This window comes from Rhea americana, unplaced genomic scaffold (genome assembly GCF_003343005.1).
Source record: "Rhea americana isolate MKP2758 unplaced genomic scaffold, rheAme1 scaffold_278, whole genome shotgun sequence".
Taxonomy (NCBI): domain Eukaryota; kingdom Metazoa; phylum Chordata; class Aves; order Rheiformes; family Rheidae; genus Rhea; species Rhea americana.
Genome location: NW_028186399.1, coordinates 429,735 through 447,537, shown reverse-complemented (window position 1 = coordinate 447,537; position 17,803 = coordinate 429,735). Strand labels below are relative to the sequence as shown.

General features: G+C 49.7%; 1 protein-coding gene across 2 annotated transcripts in view; it reads right to left on the bottom strand.

Moving 5' to 3' along the window:
* Window positions 1-17,803, bottom strand: part of FBN3 (fibrillin 3) — a 109,824-nt gene that overhangs the window by 22,182 nt on the left and 69,839 nt on the right. For both annotated transcript variants that reach the window (XM_085308502.1, XM_085308501.1), the window contains exons 14-34: window positions 17,330-17,455; window positions 16,602-16,724; window positions 15,566-15,841; window positions 14,666-14,719; window positions 12,120-12,245; window positions 10,989-11,114; window positions 9,847-9,966; window positions 8,887-9,024; window positions 8,752-8,802; window positions 8,137-8,262; window positions 6,643-6,870; window positions 6,379-6,504; window positions 5,868-5,996; window positions 4,535-4,660; window positions 3,462-3,587; window positions 2,977-3,099; window positions 2,542-2,667; window positions 2,270-2,395; window positions 1,703-1,825; window positions 1,005-1,127; window positions 464-589 (exon numbers count right to left, since the gene is read on the bottom strand). In XM_085308502.1, the coding sequence (XP_085164628.1) occupies window positions 464-589; window positions 1,005-1,127; window positions 1,703-1,825; window positions 2,270-2,395; window positions 2,542-2,667; window positions 2,977-3,099; window positions 3,462-3,587; window positions 4,535-4,660; window positions 5,868-5,996; window positions 6,379-6,504; window positions 6,643-6,870; window positions 8,137-8,262; window positions 8,752-8,802; window positions 8,887-9,024; window positions 9,847-9,966; window positions 10,989-11,114; window positions 12,120-12,245; window positions 14,666-14,719; window positions 15,566-15,841; window positions 16,602-16,724; window positions 17,330-17,455 (2,748 nt within the window). The remainder of the gene's footprint in view (window positions 1-463; window positions 590-1,004; window positions 1,128-1,702; window positions 1,826-2,269; window positions 2,396-2,541; window positions 2,668-2,976; window positions 3,100-3,461; window positions 3,588-4,534; window positions 4,661-5,867; window positions 5,997-6,378; window positions 6,505-6,642; window positions 6,871-8,136; window positions 8,263-8,751; window positions 8,803-8,886; window positions 9,025-9,846; window positions 9,967-10,988; window positions 11,115-12,119; window positions 12,246-14,665; window positions 14,720-15,565; window positions 15,842-16,601; window positions 16,725-17,329; window positions 17,456-17,803) is intronic.

Below are 17,803 nucleotides of genomic sequence, written 5' to 3'. Positions count from 1 at the left end.
CATGTTGGCTTTAATGCCAACGGATACCACCAGGTGAGTGTGAGCCAGGCACGCTATGTATACACTCTCTCCCCTCGCCTTTGTTCCGCTAATCCCCCACATCCTGCATGTATCCTTGGCTTAGCCCAGGCTCTCAGTAGGTTGGGGACTGACTCTTGTAAGAAGAAGAGAYGACACCTTTGCAGGGGTTGGTCTTACCTGGGCCAATAGCCTCAAGGATAGCATCTTGTAGCCAGAGCAACGTGGCATACAGGGAGGTGCTCACCATGGCAACTTGCCACCCAGCACTGATGAATCAGGGATCTGACTGCTTCCTGGAATAACCTAGGGGCTCTGCACCACCAGATGATGGTGTGCCTTGCTTGGTAGTAGATTAGCGGGTGACAGTAYGAGAGAGGCTATGGCCAGAAAGAAGGCAGGCCCTGGATCCCCTGTAGCAGCATTCAAACCTCTAGGCACTTACCCTGGCAGGCCTTGCTGTCCTCTGTGGGATTGAAGCCCATCTCGCACTCGCAGCGGTAACCCCCAGGTGCATTGAGACACTGCCCATTCTCACACAGGTTCACATTATCCGCACACTCGTCCACATCTGGGGAGAATCAAGTGTGAGACTSATGCAGTGCTCACCCAAAGATAGGAGCGTCCCCCACCTTGACCAGGAGAATCCCACAAGTCTTTTCTGTTAGCTTGTTCCCACCACTCTGTTGGGAGACTGTAAAGAGAGACTGCAATATTTTTCATTGCCTTGGTCCAGACAAAACATCTGCTGAGAGAAAGGGGGATCTCTGCTGAGGGCATCTGAGCAGGCTGGGTAGAACGAGAATATCTGAGCAGGCTGTGCTGCAGGGCAGGCTGTACTGGTTTGGGGGGACATCTGGTTTGGCAAATCCCAGACWCAGGCAGCCAGGTGTTGAGCCAGACTGATGGYTGAGAGGGGATGACACTTTATCCCRTCAGGACACCCAAGCCACATTCCTGCTGCTTGGTGACTATACAGGCCTCACCTGAGCAGGAGAAACCATCCCCGTTGAAGCCTTCTCGGCAGGTACAGCGGTAGGAGCCTGGTGTGTTCACACAGTTGGCATTCAGGTTGCACTTGTGCTCTTCGGTTGCACACTCATCCAGATCTGGGCAGGGAGACCCCCAGTCAGTGTTGTGCCACTGGTCTTGCCTTACACAAACACCCCCCCACACTTCCCCACACATACCCCTTCCCTTCATACGCACCACACACACACTGACAAGTCACTGTACTCATACATCTCCTGCATCCATATGCACCATATACACACCAGCACATCCCTACACACCTCCCACACCCATATACCCCTGAATACATGCTACACCAAGCCCCAACATACCACCACACAGATACACAATCTGACAACGACACTCACATCCACACACATCTCTGTACCAYACCCATACACTCCACTTCGCATATATATATACACCCTCAATCCCACCTCCACTGCTATCCTTCCTGGACATGGCTTATTGACAGTGAAACACCTACACAACCACGTCTACAGCCCCACTCCATCACATACCYACAACTCCCTGCATCTCAGTAAATCCTCATGTAGGGTTCCTGCTGCCCAAGAGCATTTAAAGTGCAGATGCCAGCCCAGTGCAACTTTCACAGGTGCCCACAGGGCACTTGGACAGACCAACATCCTCCTCTCCTGCAATGAGAACTCACCATTGCATTTGAGCCCATCTCCAAGCCAGCCTGAGCGACACTTGCACTTGAAGCTCCCAGGCACATTGATGCAGGAGGCATGCATGTCACAGTTGTGAGCCCCGATCTCACATTCATCAATGTCTGCAGGAAGGAAGGACATCAAATCTGACACAGCTCAGGTCCCCCAAGAGAGGAGAGAGCAGCTTAGTACCAGCCTGCTCTCTGATACAGACACCAGTGACTCCTGGGAGGCTTAACTCCAGGGAACAAGTTCCTGTGGGGAACAGGCTGCCTGGAAGTGATAACCGTGAGCTGAACTGCTGATCTGCATGAACACAGCCCACTGGAAGATGAAGACAAAAGGAAAGGCAGGTCCATGGCTTGGCTATAAACAAGGACAGTCTCAATTTCTGGCTGGAGCCTGCCTTCCTGGTAATCTCTGCCTGCCTAGAAGGGGCTTCTGGGAGGATGAAGTGTCCACAACATCCCCCAGTAGAGGGATGGCATGACCTCCAGGGCAGATGCAGTAGGTGTTTGTAAGGGCTCCCACCAGCACCCCTGGCTCCAGGCCCYGTGTGTTCCCACCTGTGCAGCCTGTGGTTCCCTTCTTGACAAAGTAGCCCAGCTGACAGTGACAGATGAAGGATCCCTTAGTATTTTCACATTCRCCATGCAGACAGATGTTATGGTTGAGATCACATTCGTTCACATCTGTAGGAGAAGAAGGACCTACTTTAAGCATCATAACAACCATGTCCCGGCTCTGGGGCAGCCTTTTCCATCCCTCCTTCCATCCATCCAATGGCAGCCTGGTGCTGCGGTGATGGTACATGTCCAGGGAAAAGCATTGTTCTCACCAATACAGGTTTTCATGTCCAGGGATGCCATGAAGCCATCAAAGCAGAGGCAACGATATTCCCCAGGGATGTTAGTGCACTGCCCACCATCGCAGATATCTGGATTGTCTTCACATTCATCAATATCTAGAAAGAGGAGATCATTGTCTGGGTAAAGAAGTTAGAGTCAGGGGTTGGGGTGTTGAGGGAGTAGTAAGGGGGATGGCATAGGACGGTCTGCAGTCCAAACCATATAGCCACAAGATTCTGGTGCCTGTAACGAATGTCTGGATTTTCACAGTAGTGCAAGCAGGGAACATTTGTCCAGAGAAATCATTTTCCTGGAAGTGTGCAAAAAATGAGGCCCCCTTACCCCAAAGCCAACACTATGGTTGACAGGTAATCGTCTCAGAGGTCCCTGGGGTGCCATCTGTGACAGCCAGGCTGGCCGCTCACCTGCACATGATCGTTGGTCTGGCATCAGCGCGTAGCCTTCACTGCAGCTGCACTCGTAGCTGCCCTCTGAGTTGGAGCAGTGTGTATCGCAGCCACCATTGGTGATGGTGCACTCATCAATGTCTGGGGAAGAAGGAAGAGGTCAGGTAGCTGTTTGAGTTGTGGACACAGTGGATGCCAGCACAGAGAGAAAGTGGCAGATATGCTTTTGTGGTGGCCTCACTGAAGAGGGATCACAGCTCCYCCCGATAGAAGGAAGCACCTTTTGCCTTCTCTGCCAGCCACTTCACAGCTTACAGCAGATTCACAGCTGGTGACCCCTGGTGACCAGCAGTGCAGGTCTAGCTGCAGCTCACTCCTGAGGAGACTCCACCCTTGCCTACACTCAGGCACCCCACTGAGCTTTATAAGAGGTATGAGACTAAGAGGGTCCTGGATGCATACTTGAATCTTGGCACGGCTAGTTGGCAAAAGAAAACACTCACCAACACAGCCCTGTCTGTCCGGTGTGGCCTGGAAGCCTGAGTCACATGCACACTGGTAGGTACCAATGACGTTGACACAGCGTCCGTTGCGACACAGGTTATCACTAAGGGAGCATTCATTGATATCTGTAGTGGAGAGAGCATTTTGAGCAGTTAGTCATGCTGATGTCATGTTGAGCATCCTTCGGTACCCATTCCTGAGTACCCACATCTACTGCTGTCTCCAAACTTAGCTTTGTCCTTGCCTTCTGCCCTGTAGCTGTCCTGGACCACTTTCTGTCCTGAGTGGTGGAAACAGGCTGATCCCCTGCAGTTCTCAGGTTCAGCCCAGAGCTTTTATGCTTTCACTCTCTCTTCACTCCTCTAGTGTGATCTTCTATCCTCTCTGGGTTGGTAAGGCATCCCAAATCCCTGTCTTCTCCAATCAYTGTTTGGTGCTATTTATATTTCCCAGGAATTTGAACCATGGCTTCCCGATCACACTAGAACACAGACCCAGCTCAGACTGTCCTGGTCAAATTCCCTTTGCTCACTTGCCTCTCCTCAGYTTGCAGGTTATGGCTATGCTAATAACCTAAATAGAGCCAAGCATGAGCACTGGAACTTGGGTCTTTAAGACAGAACAAATCCCTGACACCTTTACACACATATCTCAAAGATTACTGCAGGATAGGAAGCATTCCAACTTGGGATGTGGTCAGCCTGCTCGGGAGGTAAAAGCTTTTTTGTATGGTTATGCATGGGGACAGATCATTTGGCATCGAGTCTAGAGAATGACATTTCAGTTACTGTATACATGTATCCATAGCAGCCAGGAGACAACCCTGTGTTTGCCATCTCCTCACCATCATCCCACTGGTCAATCTTCAATGAAAAAAGAAGTAGAATAATAGACACCATAAACACAATAAAACTCTGGAAACTACCACAGTCCTTCCTGGCTTTTGATGGGTATGTTCCACCTGCACGTGAGACTGGAAGGAGAGCTTCATGTGCCCAGCAAGACATGCAAATCTCCCTGCATCACTACCTTGAATAGGTTCTGGTCATAACATTGCTTTCCATCATCTCACCTATGCAAGCATTTCCTTCAGAGGTCAGCTCATGTCCAGGGGGACAGATGCATTCAAAGCTGCCATCCGTGTTCATGCAGATCCCACCTCGGCACAGCAGTGGGTCACGCTCACACTCATTGATATCTGCAGGATATGAAATATGGTGGATTGGCCCCTTTAGCCGGGTTTTCTAGAAAACGTTTTTGCATTGATGCCATGGAACACAGTTCCCAAAGAAGTCCCATCACCAGAGATATACCCCAAAAGAGAGGCCAGCCCAARGTTAATAAGGCAGTGAATCCAGGGTCTGAGTGAACCCAGTGGAATTATGCTTGAAGAATGCATTTTGGGAAACAGCAACTCTTGCCTTGACCCCAGCAGAATATAAAACATAGCACTAGGAGGGAAGAAATCACTGCTTTTGTGCAGATTAGCTAGCAAGGACTAGAAGGATATCTCCTAGCTCCCATCCCACATATCTTTGTACACTTTCAGTGGCTGGCATTAACAATGGAAAAAAATATAGAAAAGTTCATAAATGCAAGACTGGAAAGAACAAGAGAATCACTGGAATGGTGCRCTGATGACAGTTTGAAACAAAAATCAACAGAAGGAGGAGATAAAGCACTGAGGATTTTGAAGCTGGGCAACCATRTTGTGCAAGCTGAGCTCTTTGGAAAGGGAAATGCTGTAGAAACTTGATCCTCTACTAACTCTGGGAACAGGAATCTGAGCCTGAGGTTCTCTATCTTGAACTCAGACTAGATTCAAAAGATTTTGCATTCTTATGTGCACCTAAGCGTTGACTCAAGATACCCTGCACTATCAGTAAGAGGGAAAAAATGAGAGCCTCCCTGGAGCTGCTCAGAGGATTCATCTGTGCATAATGGTGCTCTGAAAAAAGAACACTAAGAATACAAAGGCATTGGGTGCCGTTTAATGGACTAAAGGAGCTAATAAATACCCAGAAGAACTCTTATGTTGCAGCGGTGAAAGGGAGAGAGTAATGTCAGATCTATTTAAAGAATGCATTTGCTTTTCATATGTTTCTTTTTCTGTTTCCAACCTTGTAATTAAGAATGGGACCCTTCAACTTACTTGAATAAAACACATATTGTCAAGATTTTCAGCTTATCTAGAGCAAAAGTGGACTGAAATACATCTGATCTTCCTGGGATAACAGGGAAGGTAACAGGGCACTGCCAAAGGAACTAAACAGACAGGTAGCTGGACAGCAAAACGCTCAGAGAACAGCTGAGAATGGGGAGCCCTCACCAGATCCATCGTCAGCTATTTTCTTCCCCATAGCAAAGTAGGAAGGTGCTGCTCTGCCTTGTAGACAGGCCCTTACCCATGCAGTTCTTCATCATCATGAAGCCGCTCTCATAGCCTTCGAAGCACTCGCACTCAAAGCTGCCCGGTGTGTTGACACAGGTGCCATGGCCACACAGGTCTGGTGAGATGCGGCATTCGTCTATATCTGTGGGGATGGAGCAGATCAGCTAGTGAAGGCAGGGTAGGCTAGGAGTACCACTGCAGCTGGCACTGGGCTGCCTGTCCTGCAAATCAAATTCAGTGAGAAGGAAACGAGCTCCTGGCCTGGGAAGTCTGGCCTGGCAGCCTGGAGAATTCCTCTCTGTCAAAGGAGACACAGCCATTAACCTTTCTCTCTGATGCAGGGCTGATCTTTCCTCCCAGCAGGCTGGAGGAGTCTCCATGGGCCTGSCTTTGGCTTCTCAGCACTTCCATGACATAGCTGCCATGTCTCCTCCAGCTACTACCASCATGCTAAGCAACCCATGAAGCAGGTAAGGCAGCAAGTTGGGCAGGAATGGTCTGGAGRGGGCCGGCTCTTCCCTTACCCGTGCAGTTCCTTTCCTCAGCATCCAAAGCAAAGCCATTGCCACAGAGACACCTGAAGCTGCCAATGGTGTTTCGACAGGTCCCGTGAGTGCACAGGCCAGAGAAGACCTTACATTCATTCACATCTGTGAAGAAAGAAAAAACAGCACTGTTTCAGAGATGGGATGTCTGCAACGAACCTAGTGTCCCAGTGCAAGAAACAGGACTAAGCTAAGACGGGCTGAGCACAGCCCACGAACMACAGTTCCTCCATCTCTTCTCACCTTTATAGAAGGGCCTGCCTGAAAGCACGTCTCCTCTATTGGCAAAGCCAGGTCCCCTTGGGCAGATGGCCTTATACTCGCTGGAGCCGATCTTGGGACATTCTTCACAATCGATGCCCCAGGCTGAGCCCACAGAACAGCAACACATGTCAATCCGGTACTTGCCAGGAAGAGGCTCTGCACACTCATCTTCATCCCACTTCATGTAGCACTGTTCCACACGCACGTCTGTGGAGAGAGCAGAGCTGAGCTGCAACAGCAGACAACCAGGAGGATCAGAGGGATTTCTTTCTGTCTRGAACCATCTCCTGCAGTGAGGGTGAGGCCCTCAGAAAACCTCCCACTGGGAAGGAGAAGAATCATTCCTGCCACTGCACTCGCCACACCCCTGAGGACTGGCAGCCTCAGTCCTGCAGCTGTGAGAGTGAGCACTCACAGCTGCACCATGTTCAGGAGAGAAGGCACAGAGTACTCACCCCATCAGTGCCATGCTCTGCTGCCATGAGTGCTGTGCTGGATCTTTAAAGCAGGAGAATAGAAATGAGCAACATCTGCCATCCTCTGAGCAATGGGGTAAGTGCTCCATGTTGTGTCAAGGAAGAATGGCAGAGCACAGCCACAGGTGACACCAGCACCCACCACTGGGAGACTTCATCAAGCCAGAAGCCTTTGGATGCTGAGTCACTAGGCATTACTGTGATGTGCCAGTAGTGATACTAGAATAGGAGATACCCTATGACAGGTTTAAAAAACTGCCATGGRGGCTGAATTTAAATTAATGTGGATATAAATAGGTCCATCTACACTAAAAAATGTGATATTGTCAGCAGAACATTACCAGCCCTATGATATTGTTAGCGTCAACAACCAAAACAGCTTTGGCTGAAGTCAACAAGYATCCTCCAAACAATGCCAAGGAATGGGTCCAGGAACCTTTCCAGTAGGCATTTGGATATGGCCACCTTTTTTTGGAATGTTATGAGAGGTTAATAAGCCATAGCCAGCCTGTGACTGTTAGCAGCAGGGCCAGAGAATGGTCCYTCCATGGGATAGTTAGTAGTGCAGACAGCCCCCTATGCAAGGGGACAGCTTTGTCATGGTGGGTCCAGAGAGCAGCCAAGAGCTGTTTTAGGGCTGCTGGGCAAGGTGTTGCTACGTTATCTATTCAAAGTCACCCTAAGCACAGATGCCCAATGATGATCAGAAGCAGAGGAACCTACTAACTGAATCAGTGAAAACAGAGCACRCAAAATTGGTTACTTCCTAATTCCTCCCAAGGAGAACGTCTATGCTACTGACTGAACCTGGGAATATGGAGCTGCAGCAGCCTCACTTCTGTTMAGCTACTGGATTTGGCAAGTCGTAACAGATTCGACATTCTTCAGACAGCATTTGTCTTGGGAGCTCAGTGGTGGCATGCAGTGGGATGGGTTGGGCCTAAGTAAAGGTGGGTGAGARGAGGGCAGGGGTCTGGGTGAGGTGAGGTGTCCTTACCCACACAGGTCCTGGCAGTGCCATCAAGGGTCAGCCCTTCTGGACACTCACAYCGGAAGGAGCCCGCTGTGTTCACACAACGGCCATTTGGGCAGACACCAGGGAAGACATCACACTCGTTCACATCTGTCAGCAGGGAGGCAAGAAACAGGCATGAGGCTGGCACGTGACCAGGCCCAGTATGGTCTTGAAGGACGCTGGGAGAGTCAAAAGGAGCCCTGAGTCACCCACTAGGCTAAAAAGAGCAAGCTGGCACACAGCCATATCCAGACACTTTTGCAAGGAGGTTGCATCACAGGGTCTTGTCAGAAAGGATCTGGCAGGCAGGATGGGCATGTCGCACATGCCGATAGCTGGCACAATGTTGATAGAACAGCACCAGAACATACAGACATTAGCATTTCATCTCCAGGTAATGGTGCTACATACAGGAGACTGGTTTCCACCCCAAACACCTGGCTACAGGACTCAGGGAAAAGGCCAGCAGCAAGAGGTAATATGGAAGATGCAGGGCCCATCCAGCTCCTTCCCGACTCTAAGATGCAAAAAACCAGCAAATGAACCACGACTATATCCCCAATAAACCACTTTGTTCTGTCTCCTGCAGCACTTTACCTTCACATGTGACTCCCTTCATCCTGGCRTAGCCCCGGGGACAGGCAGTATCTGCAAGAAAACAAAGGAATGTCAACAGAGAAATGGGTGACATCCTGCCTTCCTTGCCGATTTCTGCACCAGCCAGGGCCTTACCAATCTCACAGCGCTCACAGGGGCTGCCCCAGGCTGCCCCCAGAGTAGCACAGCACTCTGACTTCAGTGTGGCTCCATTGATGTTCACCTCACAGCGCCCATCCTGGATGTTCAGCCAGCACGTACCTTTCATGCTGTCTGTAGAGGCAGAGACAGGATGTGAGTGAAGAGCTGCTCCTCAGCTGAGGTTCCCAGCTTTATGGGAGCCAGATGAGAAGCAGCTAGGAGAAACTATCCCTCGGCTGCAATGTGACTAATTGCTCTCTGGTCCCACTTTATCTTTCAGGCTGTTGGGCCAAGCACTTTGCAGCATGGACCCAAATTGCACTTTTCCCCAGAACCCTGTCCCACTGCTGTATTACAGAGAGGCAYTGCTGTGCTCTCTGATACTACTGCTATTGCATTATTTCTGCATCCTTCCCTTTCCTAATCCCAGCCTGCTTTTCTTCTGAGTCAAAATAGTTCCTTCTGCCCAGCTATCCTGGATCACCATACACTGGTGATCTGCAAGGCCCTGACTACCTGAGGGYGGCTGGATCTATTGGGAAGTGATCCAGATGATGAGAAGGGACCCACTTCATCTTTATGTGCCCCAATCTCAGCACAATATGAACCCATCTGATGAGTAAGAACCTGCCATCCTGGTATCCTGGAGGGTCCCTTGGGACCCCATGTCTGTGCTTTGTCTTGATCCAGCACAGTTAGAGACTTCTGTGTCTGACACAATGCTCTGAGCAGTGCCTGAGGTTTCAGCTTTTCAGGCTTCCTGCATGAACAAAAGAGGTTTTAATAGCTGCCARCAAGCAAGGAAATGCAGAGAGAGAGAAAACAAGAGGTCTCAAAGGATCTTCATCCCTAAGCCAGGAGAATGGGATCTGGCTTCAGGTAAACAGGAAGAGGACAAAAGTCACTGCTGATATCAGATACCACCCCAGGGCTGGCTACTGAAGGTGACCTTACCCACGCAGATGGTGCCACTGGGGTCCAGCTTGCTGCCTGGGGAGCATTCACAAGCAAAAGAGCCGGCATTGTTCCTGCAGACACCATTCACACACGGGTTAGAGGTGCACTCGTTGATATCTGAAGGGGGAAGAAAGGGACTGTGACTGTGGTGAGTGCCCTTAGACCCAATATTTGCTTCCAGGACATGACCATTAGGCTGTAAAGACAAAGGTGTCTCCTGACAACCTCCAAACCAGGCTGCTCAGCAGAGAGGGGTGTAGGAGAACGTTGTTTCTGTGACTTTCAAGAGACATTTGAAAAGTTCTACTGGCCTTCTAAGGACACTAAGCAGGTATAGTGRCCGGTAAAAACTGCCAGGGCCAGAGACTTGGGGTGGGGTGGGTWCAGGGTAAGGAGGAGAGGAGAACAAGAAGAAAAGAACAGGAAAAAGGGAGATATTGAACTGTTCAGAAGACCAGCAGTCCAGGCCATAGGGGTCTTGGATGGTATGACTCACGTATCCACCATCACAAAGGGACTGAGGAAATGGATGGATTGAGGCTGGTTGATGAAACTACTGGGGAATGATGGACTCATTTRCTCAGGGCTGCTCCTGCCTGGGGAGGAGCAGCCACAGTGCTGAGCATGGCCTTTATCTGCCTGTTTGGACCAGGTGCGGGGCTACATAGCATTTGCCAGATTTCATCATCTTTACAGAAAATCAGGGTTTTGTCTAAACACATATTCATGCATAAAGTGCCAGTCCTCAAATATTTTGGGACTCTGCAGTCAGGAAACAAATCTCAATCTTTCCCCAATCCAAACTGTAAGCTTTCAGCCAAACCCCTCAAATTTGCAATTTTGTGCAGCTTTTGGCTACCAATTTTGGAGCTTGGAGGAAATTATTCTAGTTTTCAGTTACTGAAAACCCCATATGTTCTGAGTTTGGATGTCTACTATTCCAAATGAAGAATGAAGTTTTCCACTAGAAAATAACAACAAACCCCAAGCACCTGGAGCTGGTCCTGTTCAAACCACTGGAATTGAAAGGAACCAAAGTCACATTAGACCTTTAGCTCCCTTTCAGGCACAGTCAAGAACTGCACTTTCTTCTTTACATCTTAGGAAGATGCTCTGCGTTGCCTTCCGAGTCATGTTACCTTCACAGGTGTCTGTCTCGGTCCTGAAGACAAAGCCCTTGGGGCAGGTGCAGGTGTAACTGCCCGGTGTGTTACGACACAGTCCGTTGTCGCACAGCAAACGATTGACACTGCATTCATCAACATCTGTGGGAAGGGAGATGGGGTTTCTGAGTTACTCTATCAGTGTYCAGTCTTCCACCTGGTTAGCTCTACAGAGCCATGGCAATCTCAGAGGCACAGAAATGGTCTCCTTATGGTTCAGGTCAATACACATACAGATCTACAGACACAGCAAGAAGGCAGGGGAGAGAAGAGACAACAGGCCCACATACACTCATTGCTTTCTATGGTTTACAGTGACRTTAGGCAGCAGGATGCAACTCCCTCTCTAGAGACTTACCCCAGCTCAGGCACTGTTGGTATGTTTAGAGTAGGCTAGTCCATCATTTGCAGGTCAGCATCTTTCCCAGAGCCATTCAGACTCTAAGSCTCACTCCCCTTGGTGTCCCTTGGGGTCCAGTGCTTTTGTGCCTAGCATCTGGCCACCATGCTAGAACTATCAAGTATCTGGAGAAGAATTCTGGTGTTGGTGGCAATCTTGCTCCAAGTAGGAGGCTGGAGTGGATTCCTCCAGAGTTCACCCTCCATCAACATTTCTTTGATTTATGTTACCCACCCATCCATCCTGTCCCGGGTCCTTATTCAGTCAATGGAAGAAGGACAGCAGGTGGTCTGGTGTCCCTCTGTCCAGTCTTGGCATGGTCTATATTGTGCTCTAGAGGGACCCATCCACCTTTTTACTGTACAACAATCCTATACCCATTCTTTTGGCCAGATGGTGAGGGGGATGATACCACCCTCAGAGCAATGCAATGTGGAAAGTATGTTAAATCACATATGTGCCACTTCTCACACAGCATCTTGTGCTTTCCCATGTGGACAGGACAGCCCTAAATGAGAATAGTGCCTGAGATGACCAGATGCTGTATCACCTCCAGCTCCTGGGCAGCTGTACACGTGGAGGTTTGTGCCTGGTTYCCAGCCTTATCTGATGAGTGCATGGCTCTTGCTGTGTGTGGGCTTTCTCCTTACTAGTACTGAATTCTTGCTTCCTCACATGAGGCTGAGTGTGAGCTGCCCTGAACTCACCCACACAGTTCTTGCCGGTGGGATCCGACTCATAGCCCAAGTTGCAGATGCAGCGGTAGCTCCCACGTAGGTTCTCACACATGCCATTGGGGCAGATGTCTGGGTTGAGGGCACATTCGTTGATGTCTGCACAGAGAAAGAAACCAGACAGGATGGATCAAGACCAACCACAGATACAGAGATTTTCCCATCTCTGCTGGGACACTCCTCAGCTGACATCCCTCCTTCCTGTCTGACCTACCCTCCTGGGGTGTCCCAGTGTGTCCTGGGGAGTCTTGCACCATTCCTCCTGGTGCTGTGGAGTTGGGTAACTTTGTCCAGARGTGCACAGTTGCAAAGGATCAGAGTGAGCCCAGATTCAGCTCCATGTAGAGGGCAATCAGGACCTTCTGCCATGTGTTTGACTCTCCTGACAGTGTATCTACTTCAGGAGCTTAAGTTAAATCATTTAATTGTTCTTTCTTTTGGAAAATGCAGGAGGAAGAAACTACTTGGAAAGYGCTGTAARTAGGATGCTGAKGCCACCGGGGGTAAGGGCAGAGCAYAGTGGACARCCTGCCCTTGCCAGCACAGTCCTTCCACAGGGGTCCATTGCTGGAGGGAGAACAGGGCAGGGAGTAGACAGACATGCTGGACAGCACCCTGCAGGTAGCTGGGCTAGCAGAAGGTCAGGTACATGGCCAGATGGTCTCAGCAAAGARCTTGCAATGGCACAAACTCTCCACAGGTCCCTACCCAGCCACGATCCTTGAGCTGACTGCCTGCCACAGACTGCCTGGCCACACAACTCCCAGACTAGAAAAAGTCCTGGCCAGGTCAGAATGAATTTCCTTTTCCTATTGCTGCCATAAAGAGTTGTCTGAGAGCAGCTCGGCTGCCCTGGAAAGAGGGAGGTGAGAACCTGTGGACTCAGCCTGTTTCCTCACGCTGGTGAGGACTGTGTCATGGTGGCAGCACAGGGAAGGAGGGAGAGTTTTATATTTGGATAAGGGTAAGGGCAAGGCCCAGGACAGGGGCCAAGCCCATGGGATGTCCAAACCTCAGTTTCAAAGACTTGCAAGGAATGGCCTTGGACCGATTTGCCCCAAAGAGAGATTTTTTGGATGGTTCTGCAGTGGCATGTTGTGGGTATCACGAGCCCCTGCTGCCTGTGTGTGTGTGCTGGGTGGTCTTAGGTCTGCAGAGGTCCCAGCAGGCAGGCAGAGAGCACAGCGAAACATGGGCAGCTCTGCTGTCACTGACCTCCTGCCTGCCCATAGTAGGAGCTTTGTCCTTGAGGGGAACTGCCCCATACGTCAACAGCACCAAGTTACTGAGCACAGGGAAGYATCCCCGAGGGGTGACAGCCAGATGGGCACTTCCTCTTGCTGTGCACCAGTGTCACCTCTCTTTCTTTTTGGCACAAAGCTCTGGTGACCAAGCAAAGAGATTTTACCATGGTAAGAACCAGCCTTCCCACAGAACAGGGCGGATTTGTGTTTGTACAGCAGTGTCCTTGCAGTGTCATACTGCCAGATGGCAAATAGCCCAGGCCAGGGTTTCCCAGTCACTGTTGGTCTTTGTCTTTATGTGGTCGTAGCTCAGTTATATCTCCGGGAAATTGCAGCTTTGGAGAGGCACTGAGCATGTGCAGCCCTAGCTGCAGGCAGTGCCATGCTGACCAGAGCATGTCTCACGTTAGCTTCTTGCTAGAAAGCATCTTATCATCTGTCTGAGACTGAGCTCTGTCAAGACAAGATGCCCTGGAAGGATGCCCAAGAAGCCACAAGGATTTTGCCTCTGGCTCATTCCCGCTTGGAAAGTTTTGAAAGGCCATAGCTATCGGGCTGCTTCGTGCTCTTCCTGCTGATCCAAGCACTGCCTAGGGCTGGCAGCACAGCTGCCTGCCTGACCACTTGCACAGCTGTCTAATTAAAAGCAGCCCCTTGGCAATATGTCCCATGCCGCACAGCATGCACTTATCACCTCCCTCTCCCTGGGAGACTGCGAGACCTCTTCTTCTGCGACCCAGAAGATAGAGGGTAGATGAGGGACGTGATCAAGTGAATGCACTTGGTCATGCTCTTCATTCCAATGAACGCAGAGTGTAAAGCCAACTTCTGTGTGCAACCCTAGAAATGTGGTTCCCACAGAGTGCCAAGAATCAGTCGCTTTATCCAATACACAGTCCTCCGGGATGTTTGCTTAACATTAACTCACTGATCACTAGGCAGAAGAAAAGACACACATCATCTGACTTCTCCTGTGCCCAAGACCATGTCTCACCCACACAGACGCTCACACTAACATAACTATACGTTCTGCACGCATCTACACCTGCCTGGGCCTATGCTCGCTCCCCAGCCCTTAATCGCAAACAGCTTTTATATACACAGGCAGAACGTAGCTGACTCTMCAATCTACACTGCACAGTGCTGGATTTCTAATGACACACAGTCCCATGGTCACACAGATGCACACACATTCAGTTAAATGCAGCTGAACGAAGGAGCTCAGGGTGACATTAGATGCATCTGTCTAGAACATGGTATGCGAGATGCACGTACCTCTGCCATCAGCCGTTATTCCGATGCCGCTGCTGCAGAGTGCCTGGAATTCAGCTGTACGGAAAGCACAACAGAGTCATTAGCTTTTCGGGACATTTTAAGTACAGTGAGATCAGTTCTGAGTAACACTGGATTTATTATTTGTTAGAATATCATCTACGAGCTCTCAAGCTGTGTTGGTTTACACTTATGCAGTATGTATTTTAGAGCTGATACTCACAGCTAGCAGCAAAATTCTGTGAGAATCCATGCAATGAGATCAGCATCTCATGACAGCCTATTGGGCATTATTTAATACACATAACTAATGGACTATGCTATACAATTTATATAGTATATACTACATATATGCATATATAAAATGGGTAAGATCAAGGAACATTTTAAGTRTGTGACTAAGAATTTGTCATCAGACATTTTGAAATGTCAGTTATTGATGAAAATTCATCAAGAAAAGATGTTTGTAGTGGGGGTCTGCAGGAAAGGATACAACTTTCAAMACTATTCAGCATTTTGGAGGATCATCTGGGAGTAAATGCCCATAGGCCATCACTGCCCATAAAAACATTAGCTGGATGGTAAAAGGTGAATAGGAAAGACTGCCTGGAGGAGTAAAATCACTTGGCACATGAGACCTATTCAACCAACATCTATTCAAAAGGATATGCTGTAGAATTGGAGATTCGGCATTYTGATCCCAAAAAAGCTTCTATCAACTCTGATTTGTTTGTGGATCCAACACAAATCTGTTGAGTACTGCAAGGTGGCCTTTCTTTCTCCCCACCTATGGCTCTTCCATGTCACTGTGAAGCTGTCTAGSCCATCTCACAAATCAGGGACCCAGAATGTCTCTGAGCATTTTCCTGGCGTTTTGCTCACCCACAYGGAAGAGGAGCTCACCGGAGTTTTTGGCTGGACAGGGCTGGCAGGGCTCTCCGAAGCCATGGTCTGGGTTAGCACAGCAGCACTCAGACTTGGTGACTGCTCCCGGAAAGGGACGAGCACACGTGCCCTTTTTAATGCCTCCGTAACAGGTGCTGCGCATGTGGGTGTCCACGCAAACTCGTCCGTCCACCCCAATAGCGAGGCCCCCAAGGCACTCGCATCGAAAGGAGCCCTCTGTGTTGATGCACCAACCATTCATACAGATCCCTGGGGTCTCGCACTCATCGATGTCTGAAAGAGGAAGCACAGAAGGTCTGTTACTTAGCCGTGAGCAGCAGGATACACAGATAGGGGCTTTGGCCTATTTTGCAAGGAGGCTTGGAGACTACAGGGGAGCCAGAGGTACAGTTTAGAGCATCGTGTCCCTTGCGTGCTCTGCTGCAGCCTGTCTCCAGCCTGATTTTCATGCTCTGACTGTCCCTGATGGCTTGGGAAGGGGCTCCCTTTTCACTTCATTGCAGGAGTATGGGAATCTTTAGTCTCCTGAGACTCAGCYCTTTCTCAGACGGGCCAGGTCTTGTCTCTGTTGAGTTAACAGTGCAGTAAGCAAAAGAAATTACCCTGTGTCACAGCAGTACCTGGGAGAATTGCTATGTTCTCCTCTTCCTCCTTTCTCCATTCTAGCTTCACATCCATTGGGAAGCAAAACACAAACCCTGATGGAACTTGCTGTAGTGGCTTGGTAAGATGYAGAGCTGACTGCTGTCAGCTCATATTGTGTATGGGCCAGCACAGAGCCTCATAGCAACACTTAACTGCTGCTCAAAGTGCATTTAYGTTCCAATTTGCACTGGAGTAGCAGAGATGCAAATACCTGTCCCCTTACGCCCATTCTGCTGTGAGGAGGCACCTTCTGGCAGCTGAGTGGAAGCTGTCTGGCAATGATCATGCTTTTCTCAGCTATCCTTGGCCTCAGGCATGTAACAAGTCCCCAGAAACATGGATGGGAGGCTGGRAAGGGGGCAGACACCAAGTTTGGGAACCTACGCACCAACACAGTATCGCCCATTCGGAGCCAGCACAAAGCCTGGCTTGCAGATACATTTGAAGCTGCCATCCTCATTGATACACATCCCATTGAGGCACATGTTGGTTGTGGCGCATTCATCGTGATCTAGGGAGGACAAGTAGAAAACATGAGCAGAGCCTGACACTTGCAGCAGTACTCCCCTGTGCTCAAACTCTTCTGTCCCCTCTTAGGCAAAATTCCCACTGCTAGTCCTGGTGAGCAGCTGTAAACAGGCTGACTCGGACTCTTGGAGTAGAGGGTGCCACTCTGGTGGCATGGAGAAGAACACAAGCCCAAACTATCCTGCTGCATCCCTGCTGCTCTCAGTTCCCTGGTCCAGCTCGCAGCAAGACCAGCAGAATGATGGCTGGAGATGGCATCTCAGGATGATGGAAAATGTCCTGCTTCCGGACCCATTCCTGTTCATGCTTCTGGACCCAAAATCCTGCAGGCACACTTCAGGAGCAGTATCATCACAATAAAATTGCCTTCCTATTTCAGTGCATCTGTATTTCTCTTCCTCTCCTTTCCTTAAGAGCATTTTTAAGATGCAGTCTGCCCTAGAAGCATCTACCTGGGTCAAAGGAAAGGGATTCCAGACTCATCCAGCACAGWTTGAAGTAACGATCGATCCCCAGGGAGGATATTGCATCAGCACAGTCCCAGCCTCCCCAAGGCCATAGATGACAGCACATCAGGAAATGGCTTACCAACACAATTCTTGCCATCAGGTGTGATTTCAAAGCCAGCATTGCAGATACACTGGAAGCTGCCATCAGTGTTAACACAACGGCCGTTCCTGCACATCACTCCATTCATGATGCACTCATCAATGTCTGGCAAGAAAATAAACATAGGCAAGTAGCAACAGGCAGGGTGAGGACAGGTTCTGGCAAACCTGCTCCATGAGAAAAATCCTGTCAAATCCTTACAGTGTGCCCTGCTTCAGGGCRATTGCACTCTCCCCCTCTGTACAAGCTGCGGGAGATGGGAGAGAGGTGAAGAAAGCTTCCTGCACGCTCTGGGAATAGCACTACATTCAGAAGCTCAGAGCTCTGGGATCTCAGTCCCTCCATTATCTTTGTCAGCTTCCTGCCCCAGGGTTCCCCTTGCATCTCAAGTAATTCTAGGTTTCTCCAAGCCTACTATAGGCAGCAAGAGCCCTCCAGTCAATGAATGTGGAC